The 18898-nt window shown below is 41.8% G+C and overlaps 1 protein-coding gene across 2 annotated transcripts in view; it reads left to right on the forward strand.

The window, feature by feature from the left end:
• The window catches only part of MTR (5-methyltetrahydrofolate-homocysteine methyltransferase), a 95099-nt gene that overhangs the window by 53866 nt on the left and 22335 nt on the right, over positions 1-18898 (forward strand). For both annotated transcript variants that reach the window (XM_073672544.1, XM_073672545.1), the window contains exons 19-25: positions 2017-2106; positions 8502-8654; positions 10054-10161; positions 11948-12048; positions 13345-13412; positions 14503-14623; positions 14830-14911. In XM_073672544.1, the coding sequence (XP_073528645.1) occupies positions 2017-2106; positions 8502-8654; positions 10054-10161; positions 11948-12048; positions 13345-13412; positions 14503-14623; positions 14830-14911 (723 nt within the window). The remainder of the gene's footprint in view (positions 1-2016; positions 2107-8501; positions 8655-10053; positions 10162-11947; positions 12049-13344; positions 13413-14502; positions 14624-14829; positions 14912-18898) is intronic.

Consider the following 18898-nt stretch of genomic DNA (forward strand, 5'->3'; position numbering starts at 1 on the left):
ACTCTTTGCACTAACCCAGCGTAGCCGCATAATTTAAGAGAGCAGTGACCTTTAGGCAATAGCTTAGTAATGTTACTGTTCTTGCAATATTTATTTTATTTTTTATTTATTTTACTCGCTTATATAGCGCCATTAATTCCACAGCACTTTACAGACATTATCGGCGCTGTCCCCATTGGGGCTCACAATCTACATTCCCGATCAGTATGTCTTTGGAGTGTGGGAGGAAACCCAAGCAAACACAGGGAGAACCCAGGACCCCAGCACTGCAAGGCTGCAGTGCTAACCACTGAGCCACCGTGCTGCCCCTTGCTCTTTCACAACAAGGTGGGTTGTAGGAGCCTCTGCATGCTGGGATCTCCGAACTGGAAGTTTGGATCTGACTTTAGCTAGAAAGGGAGACATTAGAGATACTTGGGTCCTCTTTTCTTAGTTGGTGATTTTTCTATTCACTTTTTTCTGAAATAAAAAGGGCAGCCCCAGATTGATGATTGGTACACCCGTATATATACAGCGCATGTCGGAAGCGGGAGTATGGAGCGAGCTCCCACACCGAGCCTGTCCCATACCCGGTAGGTGATGGCTGAGTGATACAGCCAGGACCTGCACGTAACAATCGACGGGCGCGCGTGTCATTACCATGAAGTTATCGCGGGTTGCTGATGGGTTGTCATGACAGCTTAGGGTCAGCTGATGACCTCCGTGCCTGTCATTATGGAGCTCCTTTGAAACCCTGCCTGTGGCCTTGCTTCAGTGGAGACTGTGATCTCTGCTATATGCAAGAGATCGCATGTTCAAGTCCCCTAATGGAGCCACTTTCCCCCCATTGAAAAATAAAAAAATACACATGTGGTATTGCCGCATTCAAAAATGTCTGATCTATCAAAATATAAAAACAATTAACCCAATTAGTGAACACCGTACACAGAAAATTTTCAAGAATGACAAAATAGTTTTTTTTTATTTTTTTTAGGTCTCTGCAATTTTACAAACAATGCTTTAACAAGCTATCAAAAATTCATATCTATCCCAAAATGGCACTAATAAAAAACCGTTGTCTTGCCCCGCAAAAACAGCTCCATCGGGCGAAAAAAAAAAAATGTTACGGGTCTTGGAAAATGGTGGCACAACCCCAAAAACAACGTCTAAATTGTTTTTCACCACTAAAATAATAAAAAAACTGGACATGTTTGGTATCGCTATAATCATATTAATGAGGAGAACCATTTTGCATTATCATTTTTTACCACAAAATGTACACCGAAAAAGCAATTCCCAAATTGTCAGAATTGTGTTTTTCTTTTCTTCACAATTTCACCGCAGTTGGATTTTTTATTCTTGTTCTCGAATACACTATGTGGAAAATGAATGGTGTCATTCAAAAGTACAACCCATCCCGCCTTCATATAATGTCTATGTGGACAAAAAAAATAAGAGTTATGGCTCTGGGAAGAAGAGGAGGAAAAAAATAAATATGGAAGAATGGAAATTGGCCCCATCGTGAAGGGGTTAAAGTTAGGAGGGTGATCCACTGCAACTGTGCATTCTGAAATCTAAGTTTGGTATCTAAAAAGTTATTCCCATCTCAGACATTCATGTCTATATGTGATGGTGGTCAGGATAATGCAAACCATGGAGTGGGCAGTTCTTTAACTCCTATTCCCTTATGTGGGAGCCATCCATACAGTGTAGCACAGCCTGCTACCAGCATCCCAGCTGCCTCATTTACACAGGTATTGCTACACTATACTATTTTCAAGATGTAAAGATCCATATAAATCGGTATGTCCATATTGTACCTCTGTGTGCCTCATGCAAGGCACAGAAATATCTTTTCTCATAGCTACATTCAGAATGCATGATGAAAATAATTCAGTGGTTTTTGCTGACCATAGATACAAGCTGAAAATCTTTTATAGGCTTCTTGTAGTCCATTCCTCAGGTAGGAATGTATGATTTCATCGGATAATCAGTATTTCTTTTTCTATACTATCTTTTTTTTTTTATCCTGTTAAGACCACAGCTACAGGTGGTAAGAAAGTGATCCAGACTGATGAGTGGAGAAGTGGATCTGTGGAAGAGAGACTAGAATATGCTCTCGTCAAGGTAAACACATGGAGTAATTTTAAATATGCAAATAAACGGCAATAAAATTAGTTTACATATTAGCACATAGTGCTTCATATGCAATAAGAGTAGGATCACATGTGCCGCGCCGGCAGGCCTCTCGGTCATGGTACTGGTGCACGGCGGTCCGAGTGCCGGTCAGACCCGACCAGGGGCGCACAACAGTCTTTGTCAATTGTGGGTTTAATAATTAAGTAATAAAAAAGGCTTGTGCCAGTTGGGATGTTTGGCCTGGTATGGCCGGGCACTGATGGAGGCCCCTGGGAGTTAGGTGGTGATGAGCAGTGCCAGATGATTAACCCTTCCCAAACCAGGGCTGGCTCCCAAGGGAGTTGGAGCAGGCATAGTGCGGCAGAGAATAATCAGTGTTAGACGGGGTGATAATCAGTTTGTACCTTTTTTCTGAAGTTTTACAAACAGTTCCAGAAGATTCCAAACAATTCACATTCAGACCTGCACAGCGAGAGCTCAGTTTCTCTGCTGTGAGGTTGTGTAGCCTTCCTGCTGCTAATTATGTCTCTGATAAACGATTCCTTGGATTTTAAGATATCCAAGATAGCCAAGTACTGGATCCATGATCCCTTCCAGTGAGCAGGAAACTTGAATCCTCTGGGAAAACACTTTCTCTTCTATGTGGCTGCTGAGCCCCTGGGCAAAAGCAATTCACTCATAGCTCCCAACCGTCCCGTTTTCGGCAGGACTGTCCCGTCATGGCTCAGCTGTTCTCCCAGCTTCTGTACCTACTTCTCTCTCCGACGTTCTCATCGATGTGTAGCCGATCATCTTTTCTTAGTGCATAAATTAAATTATATATTCACCTCCTCTCACTCTTGTTATCGGTCTGACCCAGGACTCAAACTCACAGTGTCACAACGTGCTTCCCAATGCTCACAGGCTGTGTGCTCTAACCACTGAGCTACAGCCCATCATGAAAAAGATAGGAGATTTTGGTTATCTTGACTCTACATTGCAATGAATCCAGACGTAGATTATACATCTCCTTACAATATATTTCTATATATAACAATATATTTTTATGGTGGCTGTATACTGAGGTGAAGAAAAATATTTATCTTGTTCCTATAAGGCTATAAGCTCCGTAATGGCAGCGTTTTGGACACAGCTCACCTGCGCTTTGTAAACTTGCCAGCGGCGCGGATTTACAAACCGCAGCATTTCAATTTCTGTTGCAGTGACGCTGGTCTCCACTATGAAATTTCCACAACAAAATGTCATTAGATGCGGTAACTTCAAATGGTTCAGTGAACACATGCGTTTTCCTCTTTGTTTGATTTGATTTTTGGCGAAGATATGAAGCTGAGTTTAACGTCTTTTAACCGTACTGAAAAGCTTTGATTCTTATTGTGGAGTTTGGTGCGGATCCTGCAGAAAGCAAAAAACACAGTATTTCTGCAATATGTGAACGCGGCCTTACAGACACAAAAAAAGCCAGATGTCATATAGTGAAGCTATATAAAGATGAGAAAGTTCTGGCTGCTCCGACTGTGAATGAGGGAACAAAAAATAATCCACAGGTCCCAACTAGAGATGAGCAGGACGCACAGATTACATCGCGCTGCCCTGGTTCATCAAAAGCCGCCGGGGACACCGGATGGTTAGAGATTCACGACCTCCTGTCCAGCCGCCAGGTACCACTGATCTGGATGCTGGACCAGAGACCCAGGAATCCATCTGCTCATCTCTAGTCCCAACTGTCCCGGATAAAACGGACCGTCCTGGATTTGGGTCTACGCCCTGCAGTCTATGGAGTCTGCTGAATGCCCCTCATTACTAGCACCCCTCTGACAGCTCCTCCTGGTGGAGGAGAAAGAAATAGTAAATGGACAAAGTCGTGGGCCAATCAGTATACAGTATAATGGGACCCACATAATCCTCCATACAGAATAATGGGACCCACCTAGTCCTCCATACAGAATAATGGGACTCACCTAGTTCTCCATACAGAATAATGGGGCCCACCTAGTTCTCCATACAGAATAATGGGGCCCACCTAGTCCTCCATACAGAATAATGGGGCCCACCTAGTCCTCCATACAGAATAATGGGGCCCACCTAGTCCTCCATACAGAATAATGGGGCCCACCTAGTCCTCCATACAGAATAATGGGGCCCACCTAGTCCTCCATACAGAATAATGGGGCCCACCTAGTCCTCCATACAGAATAATGGGGCCCACCTAGTCCTCCATACAGAATAATGGGGCCCACCTAGTCCTCCATACAGAATAATGGGGCCCACCTAGTCCTCCATACAGAATAATGGGGCCCACCTAGTCCTCCATACAGGATAATGGGGCCCACCTAGTCCTCCATATAGGATAATGGGTCCCACCTAGTCCTCCATACAGGATAATGGGGCCCACCTAGTCCTCCATATAGGATAATGGGGCCCACCTAGTCCTCCATACAGGATAATGGGGCCCACCTAGGGGTGGCGGTTCTGGTGTTGGTTACCAAATATAATCACCCTGCGGGCCACATTTGGACCACGAGCCAGAGTTTGACATGTATGCTTTAGGGGGTCCTACCTCTTATGCAGAATTATGGTAAGAACTTGACACTCGCTTTAAGATGCGAACTTGAATTTTTAATAAGTGCAATCCACATCATCTGACATCTGACCTTCATCAGATAAACGGATTGCAGAGAGAACTGATGAATATCGTGAAGGTATGGTAGTAGATGTGTGCTCTGTGTAAGGCTGTGTGTGCACGTTCCGGATTTGAATGCAGAAAATTACTTAAAGTTTCTGCATCTCTTGGCATGAAGAACGCTGCAGAAAAAAACACGCGTTTTGCCACGATTTTGACGCGTTTTGTATGAGTTTTTGGAGCTAAATAAAGATATTTGAAAAAAGAAATGTGGGACATTGCTTTAACCCTTGGATTCAGGGCTGTGGAGCCAACTCCTAAAATATATAATAAATTGGGTTCAGTAGTTCAATGCAGTTTGTGGGGAATATTTTTTTCATAAGAATTTGTGAAAGTTATGAAATGTCCTTTAAATGTCTGTCCTATTCCTGATCTAAGGGACTAGACTTTTAGCTGAGATGAATCTGTGCTACAGTAAATTAATCACTTAAACATGAGCCATGTATGAGGGAGTCGCAGTTGGAGTCGGTGTCATGGAAATTGAGGAGTCTGAGTTGGAGACGGAGTCTGAGGTTTGGCTTAACGACTCCACTGCCCTGCTTGGATTACTGTCAGACCAGGGGTGAGTATATTGGTTAATTTAAATGGTTAAAGAATGTGTCTTTTGTATTTCAAATAAAGTGTACTCTGTGTGTGTTTATTTAATTCTTTACTTTAATTAGGTTTAGTAATGAAAGGGTCCGATTGACACTTTGTCATCACTAAACAAAACGGTTAGGTGTCAGCTAAACCAATGAACCCAATCTCATTAGCATTTCCATTCAAGTCATTTCTGGGGCAGCTGAGAGCTACTATTTTTAGCCTAGGAAAGTGCCATTAGGCAAACATGTTGCCTGGCAATTAATTACAGCTCAGAGCTGTTTCTTTAGCCGCTACGTCCCCACGATTAGCAACCAGCAGCGCTTTGGACGCAGCATTTTTTCACTGCATCCAAAGCGCTATGTTTTAATGCTGCACTTTTGTTGTCAGTACAGGCGGATCCAGCGCATATAATGACATTTCAATCGGTCAACATCTGCAGTGGACAAATTGACATTCTGCAGGTGAGTTTGGGTATGTGCCCAGGATCAGAAGCCGCTGCGGGTTTGAAGCTGGGTGTCTATGCAGCGTGAAACCCGCAGCGTCTAGATGGTACAGCATAGTAGATGGGATTTCTAGAAATCCCATGTTCACTATGCGTATGCGTGCATCTGAGGCTGCGGATCACCCGCGGACACTGACATGCGACGTGTCTTTCAGGACCGCAGGATGTCAAATTCTGTTGCGGAGTGCTTGTCTCTGCAACAGAAATTTGACCACTAGAATGGATTGAATGCGGTAAATCAGCATGGTTCAGTGAACTGGTGGATTTACCTGCGTTCAATAGAACGCAGCGTTTTGGACGCTGCAAAAATATGCTGCGTCCAAAGCGCTGCTACATCCGGATTGTGGGCACATAGCCTAAAATTAAAAAAAAATGGCATGGGCTCCCGCGTCATTTTCTTAACAAGCAGAGGAAAAGCCGACCGCTGGGAGCTGATATTAATGGCAGAGGAAGGGGTCATTAGCCAAAAAATGTTCCCTGGCTATTAATAACAGCCCACAGCTGTTTGCTTAGCCTTTACTGGCTAGTTTACAGGGGGACCCCTGAAAAAATTGACATAGGGTACCCCTATAAAATCTAAGCAGAAAAGGCTAAACAGACAGCTGCGGGCTGATATTAATAGTCAGGGAAGGGGCCATGGATCCTGACCCCCTTCGCGGCTAATAATATCTGCTCTCAGCAGTCCCAGAAATTGCTCATCCATAAGATGCACCAAGTCAGGCACTTAGCCTCTGCACTTCCCACTGCTGTGTAGCGGTGGCAAGTGGGATAATAAAGTTGGGGTTCATGTCAGCCTTGTATCGGCGGCTGACATGAAGCCCAGTATAGTAATGAAGGGTGTCTATAAGACGCCCCCATTACTAACCCTGCAGTAAGGTTTTCGACTCTTTTTTTAATAAAGTCACGGCCAGAATGAAATCTTTTATTGAAATAAAATTACACACTGTTTTAATAATTTATTTAAAAATAACACACTGTATACTCACCTAACGCATAGTCCCCGAATCCCTCGTCTCCTGTAAAAAAAAATAAAAATAAAAAACAATCGTATCCCTCACCTGTCCGCCGTCATGACGTAATCCCAGTGTCCCACGACGATCCGCATCATTTCTACAGCAGCCACATCAATCACTGATGTTACTGTTGTAGAAGACAGCACTATACATTGACAGGAGTCTAATCACTCCTGTCAGTGTACATGGCTGCTGCTGGGGCTGAGTTCATCAGCTGAAGATCAGCTGACCAGCTCCGGTGACCTCATTTACTGCATCAGTGTTGGTTGGAAACTTCGTGAGAAAATTCTCACGCAGCACTAGTGCCGTAAAGTGAGGTCCCAGAGCTCTCAGCTGATCTTAAGCTGATGAACTCAGGTGAACGGAGTCCCGGCAGCAGCGATGTACACTGCCAGGAACGAGCACGGTCCCGTCAGTGTATTGCCGGGTGATCAGGTCGCCGTGGGACATCGGGAAGACGCCGGACAGGTGAGAATAAAAGGTGTTTTTATTTTAATATTTTTACTATTCTTTTTAAGCACCCCACACAGACACCAGCTCAGGAGACTACTTCTCCCCTCAGCCGCGCCTGCTTTCGCAGTTATCAGCGGGAGCTGCAGTCGGATGATGGGAGGAGTAGTCGTCTTCCCCTGCCTGGTTACCATTCTTTGTGCGTTTTTGCGGCATATTTGACTCATTGACTTGAATTAAGTCGGTCAAATACGCAGCAAACATCCGCAGCAAATCCGCAAATATATTTATACCTGTGGGTTTGCTTCGGTTCAATTAAACTCAATGGGCAGGAAACGCTGCAGAAACGCTACAAAGAATGGACATGCTGCGGATTTAAATGCAATGACAATCCTGTCAGGAAAATTCCTGATCATGTGCACAGCACATCAGGCTTGTCATTGCATTAGCTAGCACACGGATTACCTAGCATTTTTGGTGCATTTCCGCTCTGAAAAAAAGTTGCAAAAATGCACAGTGTGCACACAGCCTAAAGCGGTAAATCCGCTACGTGAGTGGTGCTAGGCTTCAGTCTGGAATGGGAGTCTTTAGACATGGTTCAAATGTCATCGAATTTTCCATTTACACAAAAACAGTCCGAGTTTCAACATTGTTCGGTCAGTGTATCAGTATTTTCAATCAATGATATATGAAAAAAATAAATTACAAATTTCTCCCCTTTATTGCAGCACACAGATTGAACACTGATGGCATGTGTGAGACCCCTAGACTTTTGTGGGTAATTTTGAGCACTGACTTCGATCAAAAATGGACATGTCTCTGTTTTTTTTGTTATTTTTTTGTGGACATGTCCGCTTTTTTTTCGCAGACCACATGTGAACAGTTCCATAGACTTTAATGAGTATGTGTTCTATCCATGAAAAAAAGGATAGAAGGTGCGATTCATCGACGTCTGAATGAGACCTAAGTCTCCTAGTATACTGACCACAGTAGGGACAGGTCATCGCTTTGCTCCGGTAGCTTGTTTGCTCTGCTGATGAGAATTACCTGTAGTATTGCACATTCACATCTTGCATTATACATTTTTGTTCTAGTGTTCTGTCAGGCTATATCCGTACTTTCCTTTTATTTTATGTTTGTTTTTTTTGTTTTTTAGGGAATTGAAAAACATGTAATTGAAGACACAGAAGAGGCAAGAGCCAATAAAGAAAGGTATCCAAGACCCCTCCACATTATTGAAGGGCCTCTCATGAGTGGCATGAGTGTCGTTGGACAATTGTTTGGAGCAGGAAAGATGTTTTTACCGCAGGTATTGTAGGAAATTATAGAAAACAGCATATTTTTCCTTGTAGTGCAAAGATTAAAGCAAGTCTGTACACAATAGATTGCATTAAACCATTTTGGCAATTTCTCTCACTTTCCATGGCTTGTGTTTGGTTGAAACACTTTAACCCTTTCCTGACAAAGCAATTTTCCATATTTTAAGTTTTCATTGTTTCTCTCCTGCTTCCAAGAATTTTTATTTTTTGCTTGATCAAGCATTGTGATGGCTTGTTTTTTTGCGGGACAAGTTGTAGTTTTGAAAGGCACCATTCATTTCACTATTCAATGTACCAGAAAATAATTCCAAGCGCGGTGAAATTGTGAAGAAATAAAAACGCAATTTTTTTTTTTAAGGATTTGTTTTTGTGCCATTCATTGTACTGTAAAAAAAAAAGACAAAAAAAACCCGGGAATAAGATTTTTCAGGTTAGTGTAATTACAATGATACTGCATCTGTACAGTTTTTTATTATTATTTTTAACATTGTGAAAAATAATTTTTTCGTCAGTTGAGATAGGGGTTGTTTTTTTGCAAGGGGTTATTTTTTGCAGGACAATTGGACGTTTCTAATGATGCAATTTTGGGGTCAATAGTGATATTTTGATTGCTTCTTATTAGAATTTTTGGCGGAGTTGTGGCAGCTTGAAAAATTAAAATGCAGTCCTGGGATTTGCTTTTTTTTTTTTTTTCCTCAACAGCTTTTAACAATCGGGTTATTTAATAGATTACACTTTTATGGACACAATGATACCACTTATGTTTATTTTTACAATATTTTTTTTTTTATTAATTTTTAATGGTAGAAAGGAAGTGTGATTCATATTTTTAATTTTATTTTAGCTTTTTTATTTTTTCATTTGTCCTTGTTTTTACTTTAAAAATCTCCTATGAAGCTCAGCAACAGGTACGAGGTCCTCAAGCATGTGATGAGTGTACGGAGCACAGCACCACCCATCTACCACTCTGCTGACTCCTGCTGATCAACTCCAGTTAGAGAAACTGACCTGAAGTATCCGGCAGCAGCCACTGTAAAGTGAGACAAGAGCGGTGGTGTTCTGCTCCGTACACTGATTACAGCTGGTCTTTTCCAGCTCTGCAACAGCTGATTGGTACACTGTGTACATCCAGCCTTTGGTGGGACTGCACTCTCTGATTTGAAGGGGGTGCCCAGTGATGGAATTCCATCAGGGTCTGGTAGTGACACATCTATCCTAAGGAAAGGTCATCAATATAAGAAAAAGTCAGACTTGCCTGGATTGTGCGGTACTACTTCTCCTTCAAGGATCACATCCATTTCGTTCTGTTCCATTTGACGGTCTGGCTTAGTTATGGGTGTTGTTTCCCTTTTTGTTATTGAAATGTTTATTTTTTGCTTCTTGGTAAAGGTGATCAAGTCTGCTCGAGTTATGAAGAAGTCAGTAGGATATCTGATTCCCTTCATGGAGAAGGAGCGGGAAGAGATGAAAGCTGTAACTGGAAATATTGTTGATGACGTGAGTTTTTCTCCCATAACACACCACCGAGTTACCAAAAACATGTAGTGTTATTCAGTGATAAGATTTTTTGGGGATATTTGTTGGATCCATACCAAGGAACCATGGCCATGGCGACACGTCCTCGCTCCCGCGCATGTGTGACGCTATCTTGATGGCCTGGGTGATAATTGGTGGATGCTTGTGGCTGGGCGTGCATGCGCCGCCCACCTCAATCTCATTGGTCGGCTTTCCGATCACTCGATCAGCACCGATATCACTTACAGGGGTTTTCCCACAAACGAAAGTTCATTTTAATCAATAGGTTTTGGAAGAATAATAATTTCCACACGTGGATGTGTTTAAATAAAATGTTCCTGTGCTGAGATAATCTTATAACTGTGCCCCTGCTGTGTACTGTGTAATGGCTGTGTCTGACCGTGCAGGAACATGGTCTGATCATGCCACATCTCCTGGGCAGGGGAGGACGCAAAAGAGTATACAGACAGTACATCGGGAGATCGCAGCTGATTCTTTTTGTGAGGTAAAACATTTCCCTGCCTGTTTTTAAACAATGTTTTACTTCAAAGAAAGTAAACCCTCTCATGCTTTTATAGGTGTCTATCCATAATGGATATTGTACTTGTACTGCCGCGTTACCTATGTACTGTCCTTCTATCTCAATGAATTTTATGTATACTTTAAACTCTATATATGAATAAATTGTCAAGTTTAAGCTTTTAACTCCTTTGTTCTCCTTCTTGTAATCCTACACGTTTTGAAGTTGCTTTTTTGCCATTTTATGTGGAATTTTTCTGTCTCCAATGGCTACTTTTCTTCTATAAGGGTATGTGCACACGATGCAGAAATGCTCAGGATTTTTTCCTGAGCGTTTCTGCATCTCTCTGGCAGGAAAAAACGCATGCGGATTGTACATGCGGTTTCCTGCCAGGGACATGCGGATGTGAAGCGTTCTTCACTTTCATTTCCGCATGCGGGTTGACAAGCGCTTCCCAAGCGATTTTAGCATCACTTGGAAAGTGCTTGTCAACTTTACACTATATAAATCCATGCAACCGGCATGGATTTATATAGTGTGTGTATGTCAAAAAATAAAAAATAAATCTATACTTTACCCTCCGATGGCCCCCGGTGTCCTGCTTCATCGGTCCCGGCTGCCGGCAGTGAAGACTTTAGGACCTTCCGACGTCAGCGTCACGTGACCCGTCACATGACTCTGACGTCAGCGAAGGTCCTTCATTCAACCGTGAAGTGCCCGGGAAGCCAGCAGGACGCAGCGCGGGCCGTCAGAAGGTGAGAATATATATATTTTTTATTTTATTCTTTTTTTTTTAATGGTACCTGGGTCTGGATGAGAGTCCTCTCCTCCACACCCGGGTACCATCCGCACATTAGACCGCATGAAAAGCGCATCAACATATACAGTGATGTGTAATCCATGCGGTCTAATGCAAGTCAATGGCGGCAAAAGAGCAGCGTTTCCGCAAAATTAATTGACATGCTGCGGATTTTTGACCGCAGCGTTTACGCTGCGGAAAAATCCGCATCATGGGCACAGCACATGCGGATTTCCATTGGGGAACATTGCTGCCCTTCTACCATGCGTTTTTCATGCGTTTCCGCAACTGCAAAAACGCCGCGGAAACGCATGAAAAACGCATCGTGTGAACTCAGCCTAAATATGCATCTGGTGGATCTCATTTGCCTAAATATACCAATGCTATATAAAAGTGCATAATTTTTGTTACTAAAAACCAAATGTTGCTGTTTTTTGGGGTACCTTTAGGATCCATACCATGGAACCATTGTAATAGCTACAGTTAAAGGGGATGTACATGACATTGGCAAGAATATTGTTGGTGTGGTGCTTGGCTGCAACAATTTCAGGTATGTGGTCATGAAATACACGATACATCCATGTAAATAAGCAAAACTTCTTAGTGTTTACTTGTTTTATTTCAGGATTTTCTTTGGGCCTTATTTTGTGTAAGTGCAGCCTATTGATTGCCATCAGATTTTTAATAGTATTGTTAGAAGGCCATGTATTCTGCAAATTACCCCGCTCTCTTAATAGGTTGAGTCCTGACCTTCTCTCGAGTAGTTCCCATCATGCTCACTGTTGCTCCCATAATGCATTGTAAAGCTGTAAGTTATCATGAGATCTCGGACTACAGAGCAGTCATTGATGTATGCATAATCTGGTTTTGTGAGGGCTAATATATATTTTTTTAATTAAAAACACAACTCCTTATTCTAGTGATAACTTCTCCTTAACTAAAAAGTTTTCATATTTGGTGACAAACTCTTTTGCACTGTTGTGCTTCATTTTTTGTGGTGGGTCTGCAGGGGAATTGCCAAGTTCCTCCACAGCAGTGGCACTGCCTATGATTGATAAACTTATTAGGGGAACCCATCTGTAAAATAGGAGTGTTGTCTGTAGAATCTCCTTTAAAGAAAATGTCTGTAAGATCAATCCTCACCCTCGCTGCATTCATGAACATGCAGGTCTTCAAAGGTAAATTCATCAACACTTTTATATCTTCTCTGTGTTGCTGAGTTCCCAAGAAATCTGTGTTTTAATTCATATGCAAACGAGACCGTAATGACCGTAATTACTCTGGGTGAGACAGAGCACTTCAAGCCACCGCCTCCTGAGGTTGTTTCCCTGCCCAGGTTGTATGCCTTGATGTACCAGGAAATCAGACAGTGAGCTATTAATCTAGTTAAAGAGGCTGGTGCTAAGTGAGGAACAACCTTCCCGTCACCAAGGCTCAATATTAAAACACTGATTTCTCGGGAATGCAGCAACAGATAGAAGATTTAAAGGTGTCAATGGATCTAGCCGTCAAAGACCTGCATGCCCATATGTGCGGTTTGGGGGGGGTGGGGAGGGTGATCTTACCGACAGATTTAAGTCAACAAATGCACTGATTCTATTAATGTATTATTAGACATTTTTAACCCCTTTGTTCAATATATTTAGTTGCTTCCATGCTATTGTTCCCTAATGCAGCCATCAGCAATGTTATAGTTCACTTGCTCATATAAAGTCAGGGATGTTGGTACCAATAAGAAGGCAAAGACATCTTCTTCTTCATTTATTTTAGTAGTGTAGCCATAAAAAAAATTGTTTTGTGTACTTATTGTAAATTGTGATTTGTTTTTTTTGCACCTGCCTTTAAGGGTTATCGACCTTGGTGTCATGACTCCATGTGATAAAATTCTGCAATCCGCCATTGAAAACAAGGCTGGTAAGTAAATTCTCATGTTTTCCATTAGGTTTATGACATCACGCGATTAAATATGGACTAGCTGGATCCTTCTAAGCTCTATGTAGAAACAGGAGGTCAATTTTGACTGCACAAGTCATGAGTGCAAAAGTCTATGGCGGGGGGAGGAGTGGAGCAGCTGCGTCAGGAGTTGAAGAGGAGAATAATAAATGCAGGGACAATAGACTTCCTACATAAAGCAGAGAAAACAAATGAATTTACTGGGTAGAAAGGCAAAATGAGCAATTATAAGTACACAGTGCTATATAATATAATGACTGCAATACATTAAGAGGATAAAAACTTTGATGGGAGGAGTGTTTCTTTAAGTTAAAAGACAAATAAGTTTCCTTATCTAAAATTCTAAAATGTGGATAGGCTCTTCTTCTCACACTTAAACACTTTTTTTTTTTTTTTCAAGTAATTCCAAAGTTTAAGTAGACATGGTAATTAATTTAATAAATCTACATGGTGATCATAGCTCCAAATCTTCAGCCACCCCAACAACATGTATAAATGGTACAAAACAAAAAAAGAAACACTACTGACCTCTTTTACCTGGAGATCCACTGATGCTACTGCGGTCCAGCCCACTCTGGTTTACAAGCATATATCGCTGACTGCACTGATTGACTGCAGCGGTCATATGATGGACATTTGTAAAGGGTTGGAAGGACAGCAGAGGCGACTGCGACTGTCCTGTAGTCGAATGACGCCAGTATAGCTTCCTTGTCGTTGGAAAACCCTTTTAATGGACATCAATGCTGGTGGCTAAAAGCAACCTTAATTTTAACACTTAAACCTCGGCCTATGCATGGTATGTACAGCTTTATAACAGATAGATAAACAGAGCTGCAACTAGTATAAAAAATAATCAGAGTTTTGAACCTAAAAATGGGGTTAAAAGGTGGAAATTTACTTCAAGCCGGCCCTGTACCTAAGATTCCTATCAGTAGATGAAGAAAATTGCATTAGCTAAGTTTCCTTTCTTTATATGTTGGCCACTTGTGAATTATAGGTGTGTACAGGGCCTTATGGGTCACTAGTACAGTGATTACTCTGTCTCCTGCAGATATAATTGGTTTGTCTGGCCTTATCACCCCTTCCTTGGATGAAATGATCTTTGTTGCCAAAGAAATGGAACGTCTCTCGATAAAGCTTCCCCTATTGATTGGGGGAGCCACTACGTCCCGGTATGTGTGTTTTTTTTTTGTTGTTGTTTTTTTTAAATTAAATACTTATTAGTTAATCTTGGGATTATAATTAACATTGATGTTAGAAAATATCTACTTTTTGACCTTTTCTGTATAATGATCATCGTGTTAACGTATCGAATGCTTATTTTATTTCTTTGTGCCTTTCATGTAACTGCTGCTACTTATGTGTATTGCTTTTGCAGGACACACACTGCTGTGAAAATAGCTCCACGTTATAGCGCCCCAGTAATCCACTGTTTGGATGCTTCCCAAAGTGTTGTGGTTGTAAGTTCCATATCTTATGTGCGTTAAGATTACACCCACACAAGAAGCAGCTTGCTATGCTTCTATATATACAGCTTTGGCAAAAATTAAGAGACCACTGCAAAATTTTCATTTTCTTTTTTTTTTTCTCTTTATAGGTATATTTTTGAGTAAAATGTACAGTGTTGTTTTATCCTATAAACTACTGACAACATGTCTCCGAAATTCAAAGCTAAAAATTGAGAAATCGTCAAAATAATAAAAAAGAAACCGTGCTTTCAGACCTCAAATAATGCAAAGAAAACAAGTTCTTATTCATTTAGAAACAACAATACTCATGTTTTAACTCAGGAAGAGTTCAGAAATCAATATTTTGTGGAATAACCATGATTTTTAATCCCAGCTTTCATGCGTCTTGGCATGCTTTCCACCAGTCTTTCACACTGCTTCACCTTATGCTACTTCTGGCACAAAAATGTAAGCAGTTCTTCTGTGTTTGATGGCTTGTGACTATCCATCTTCCTCTTGATTACATTCCAGAGGTTTTCAATGGGGTTCAGGTCTGGAGACTGGGCTGGCCATGACAGGGTCTTGATGTGGTGCTCCTTCATCCACACATTGATTGACCTAGCTGTGTGGCATGGGGCATTGTCCTGCTGGAAAAAACAGTCCTCAGAGTTGGGGAACATTGCCTGAGCAGAAGGAAGCAAGTGTTTTTCAAGGATAACCTTGTATGCGGCTTGATTCATACGTCCTTCGCAAAGATTAACCTGCCCAATTCCAGCCTTGCTGAAGCATCCCCAGATCATCACAGATCCGCCACCAAATTTCACAGTGGGCGCAAGACACTGTGGCTTGTATGGCTCTCCAGGTCTCCGTCTAACCATTAGACGACCAGGTGTTGGGCAAAGCTGAAAATTAGACTCATCAGAGAAGATTACCTTACTTCAGTCCTCTATGGTCCAATCCTTATGGTCTTTGGCAAACTTCATCCTGGCTCTCCTTTGCTTCTCATTGATGAAAGGCTTTTTTCTAGCTTTACATGACTTGAGGCCTCTAGGAGCCTGTTACGAACTGTTCTTGCCATGCACTTCACCCCGGCTGCCATTTGCCATTCTTTTTGTAGGAAACTTGATGTCATCCTGCATTTGCTGAGTGACATTCGAATAGGATGACGGTCATCCCGGTCAGTGGAGCGTCGCTTTCACCCTCTGCCGGTCTGTAGATTTGTTGTCCCCAATGTCTGCTGCTTGACCTTGTTGTAATGGACTGCCGTCTTTGAAATTTTAAAGATGGACGCAACATGACGCTCACTGTATCCCTCTGCTAGTAAAGCCAGAATTGAGCCCTTCTTTTCCTCACTCAAGACTTTTCTTTTCAACTCCTTTGGCATGGTTAAAAGTTATTTTTTCATTCAAATTACTTTTGGGCTATTCCTAGCACTTGTTTCGCCATCCAGCTTGTCCTATTGCAAGAGGATTGTGGAGACCACAGCAGTGCTTTTTATACTTACCCTCGTTACATAAGATTTGGTTCAGGTGATCACCTAATCCAGAAACACATTAAGTAGAATGACGTGGACTTTGGTTGGAAAATATATATAACAGTTTTCTATTGGAAAGACTGGTGGAAAGCATGCCAAGACGCATGAAAGCTGTGATTAAAAATCATGGTTACCAAATATTGATTTCTGAACTGTTCCTGAGTTAAAACATGAGTAATTTGAGGCCTGAAAGCACGGTTTCTTTTTTAGTATTTTGACGCTTTATCATTTGCTGCAAATAAATACAAAATTTTTATCTTTGAATTTCGGAGACATGTCAGTAGTTTATAGAATAAAACAACAATGTACATTTTACTCAAAAATATAGTTGTAAAGAGAAAAATCAGAGAAGCTGAAAATTTCGCAGTGGTCTCGTAATTTTTGCCCGAGCTGTATATAGTATAAAATATATATAGTACACAAATATATTACAATATATTTTGGGCCTGGATGAATTTATTTATTCTTTCAAAATCATAAAATTATTAGTTAGCTGTACTGTACTAATGTTCAAGAAAACCTGTTTTGATAGATATATCCATCTGGCATCTGGTTTGCTCTTAATTCACACCTTGATGTAGCATCTTTATGGCTCATCTATTCTGGTACTCTGTCATAATGTCAGGTGATGAGTCACAAACATATTGTCCCATTTGTCACAGAAATAAAAAAAATGTTATTTGAAAAAAACAAAAAAACTAAAGTGAATTAACAGATATCCCACAGTAGGGCTGTGGAGTCATTAAGCCAAACCACTGACTCAAACTCCTCAATTTCCCTAACTCCACAGCACGGCCTCACTTCTGAGCGTGTACATAAAGTGCAGCACAGATTCATCTCACTACTGAGCGTGTACATAAAGTGCAGCACAGATTCATCTCACTGCCTAATTACTGAGCATGTACATAAAGTGCAGCACAGATTCATCTCACTGCCTAATTACTGAGCATGTACATAAAGTGCAGCACAGATTCATCTCACGGCCTCACTACTGAGCGTGTACATAAAGTGCAGCACAGATTCATCTCACGGGCTCACTACTGAGCGTGTACATAAAGTGCAGCACAGATTCATCTCACTACTGAGCGTGTACATAAAGTGCAGCACAGATTCATCTCACTGCCTAATTACTGAGCATGTACATAAAGTGCAGCACAGATTCATCTCACTGCCTCACTACTGAGCGTGTACATAAAGTGCAGCACAGATTCATCTCACTGCCTCACTACTGAGCATGTACATAAAGTACAGCACAGATTCATCTCACTGCCGCACTACTGAGCGTGTACATAAAGTACAGCACAGATTCATCTCACTGCCTCACTACTGAGCGTGTACATAAAGTACAGCACAGATTCATCTCACTGCCGCACTACTGAGCGTGTACATAAAGTACAGCACAGATTCATCTCACTGCCTCACTACTGAGCGTGTACATAAAGTGCAGCACAGATTCATCTCACTGCCTCACTACTGAGCGTGTACATAAAGTACAGCACAGATTCATCTCACTGCCGCACTACTGAGCGTGTACATAAAGTACAGCACAGATTCATCTCACTGCCTCACTACTGAGCGTGTACATAAAGTACAGCACAGATTCATCTCACTACTGAGCATGTACATAAAGTGCAGCACAGATTCATCTCACTGCCGCACTACTGAGCGTGTACATAAAGTACAGCACAGATTCATCTCACTACTGAGCATGTACATAAAGTACAGCACAGATTCATCTCACTGCCGCACTACTGAGCGTGTACATAAAGTACAGCACAGATTCATCTCACTGCCGCACTACTGAGCGTGTACATAAAGTACAGCACAGATTCATCTCACTGCCTCACTACTGAGCGTGTACATAAAGTACAGCACAGATTCATCTCACTGCCGCACTACTGAGCGTGTACATAAAGTACAGCACAGATTCATCTCACTGCCTCACTACTGAGCGTGTACATAAAGTACAGCACAGATTCATCTCACTACTGAGCATGTACATAAAGTGCAGCACAGATTCATCTCACTGCCGCACTACTGAGCGTGTACATAAAGTACAGCACAGATTCATCTCACTGCCTCACTACTGAGTGTGTACATAAAGTACAGCACAGATTCATCTCACTGCCTCACTACTGAGCGTGTACATAAAGTACAGCACAGATTCATCTCACTGCCTCACTACTGAGCGTGTACATAAAGTACAGCACAGATTCATCTCACTGCCGCACTACTGAGCGTGTACATAAAGTACAGCACAGATTCATCTCACTGCCTCACTACTGAGCGTGTACATAAAGTACAGCACAGATTCATCTCACTACTGAGCATGTACATAAAGTGCAGCACAGATTCATCTCACTGCCTCACTACTGAGCATGTACATAAAGTGCAGCACAGATTCATCTCACTACTGAGCGTGTACATAAAGTGCAGCACAGATTCATCTCACTGCCTCACTACTG

This window comes from Phyllobates terribilis, unplaced genomic scaffold (assembly GCF_046119375.1).
Source record: "Phyllobates terribilis strain yellow unplaced genomic scaffold, ASM4611937v1 Scaffold_3__8_contigs__length_932513732, whole genome shotgun sequence".
Lineage (NCBI taxonomy): Eukaryota > Metazoa > Chordata > Amphibia > Anura > Dendrobatidae > Phyllobates > Phyllobates terribilis.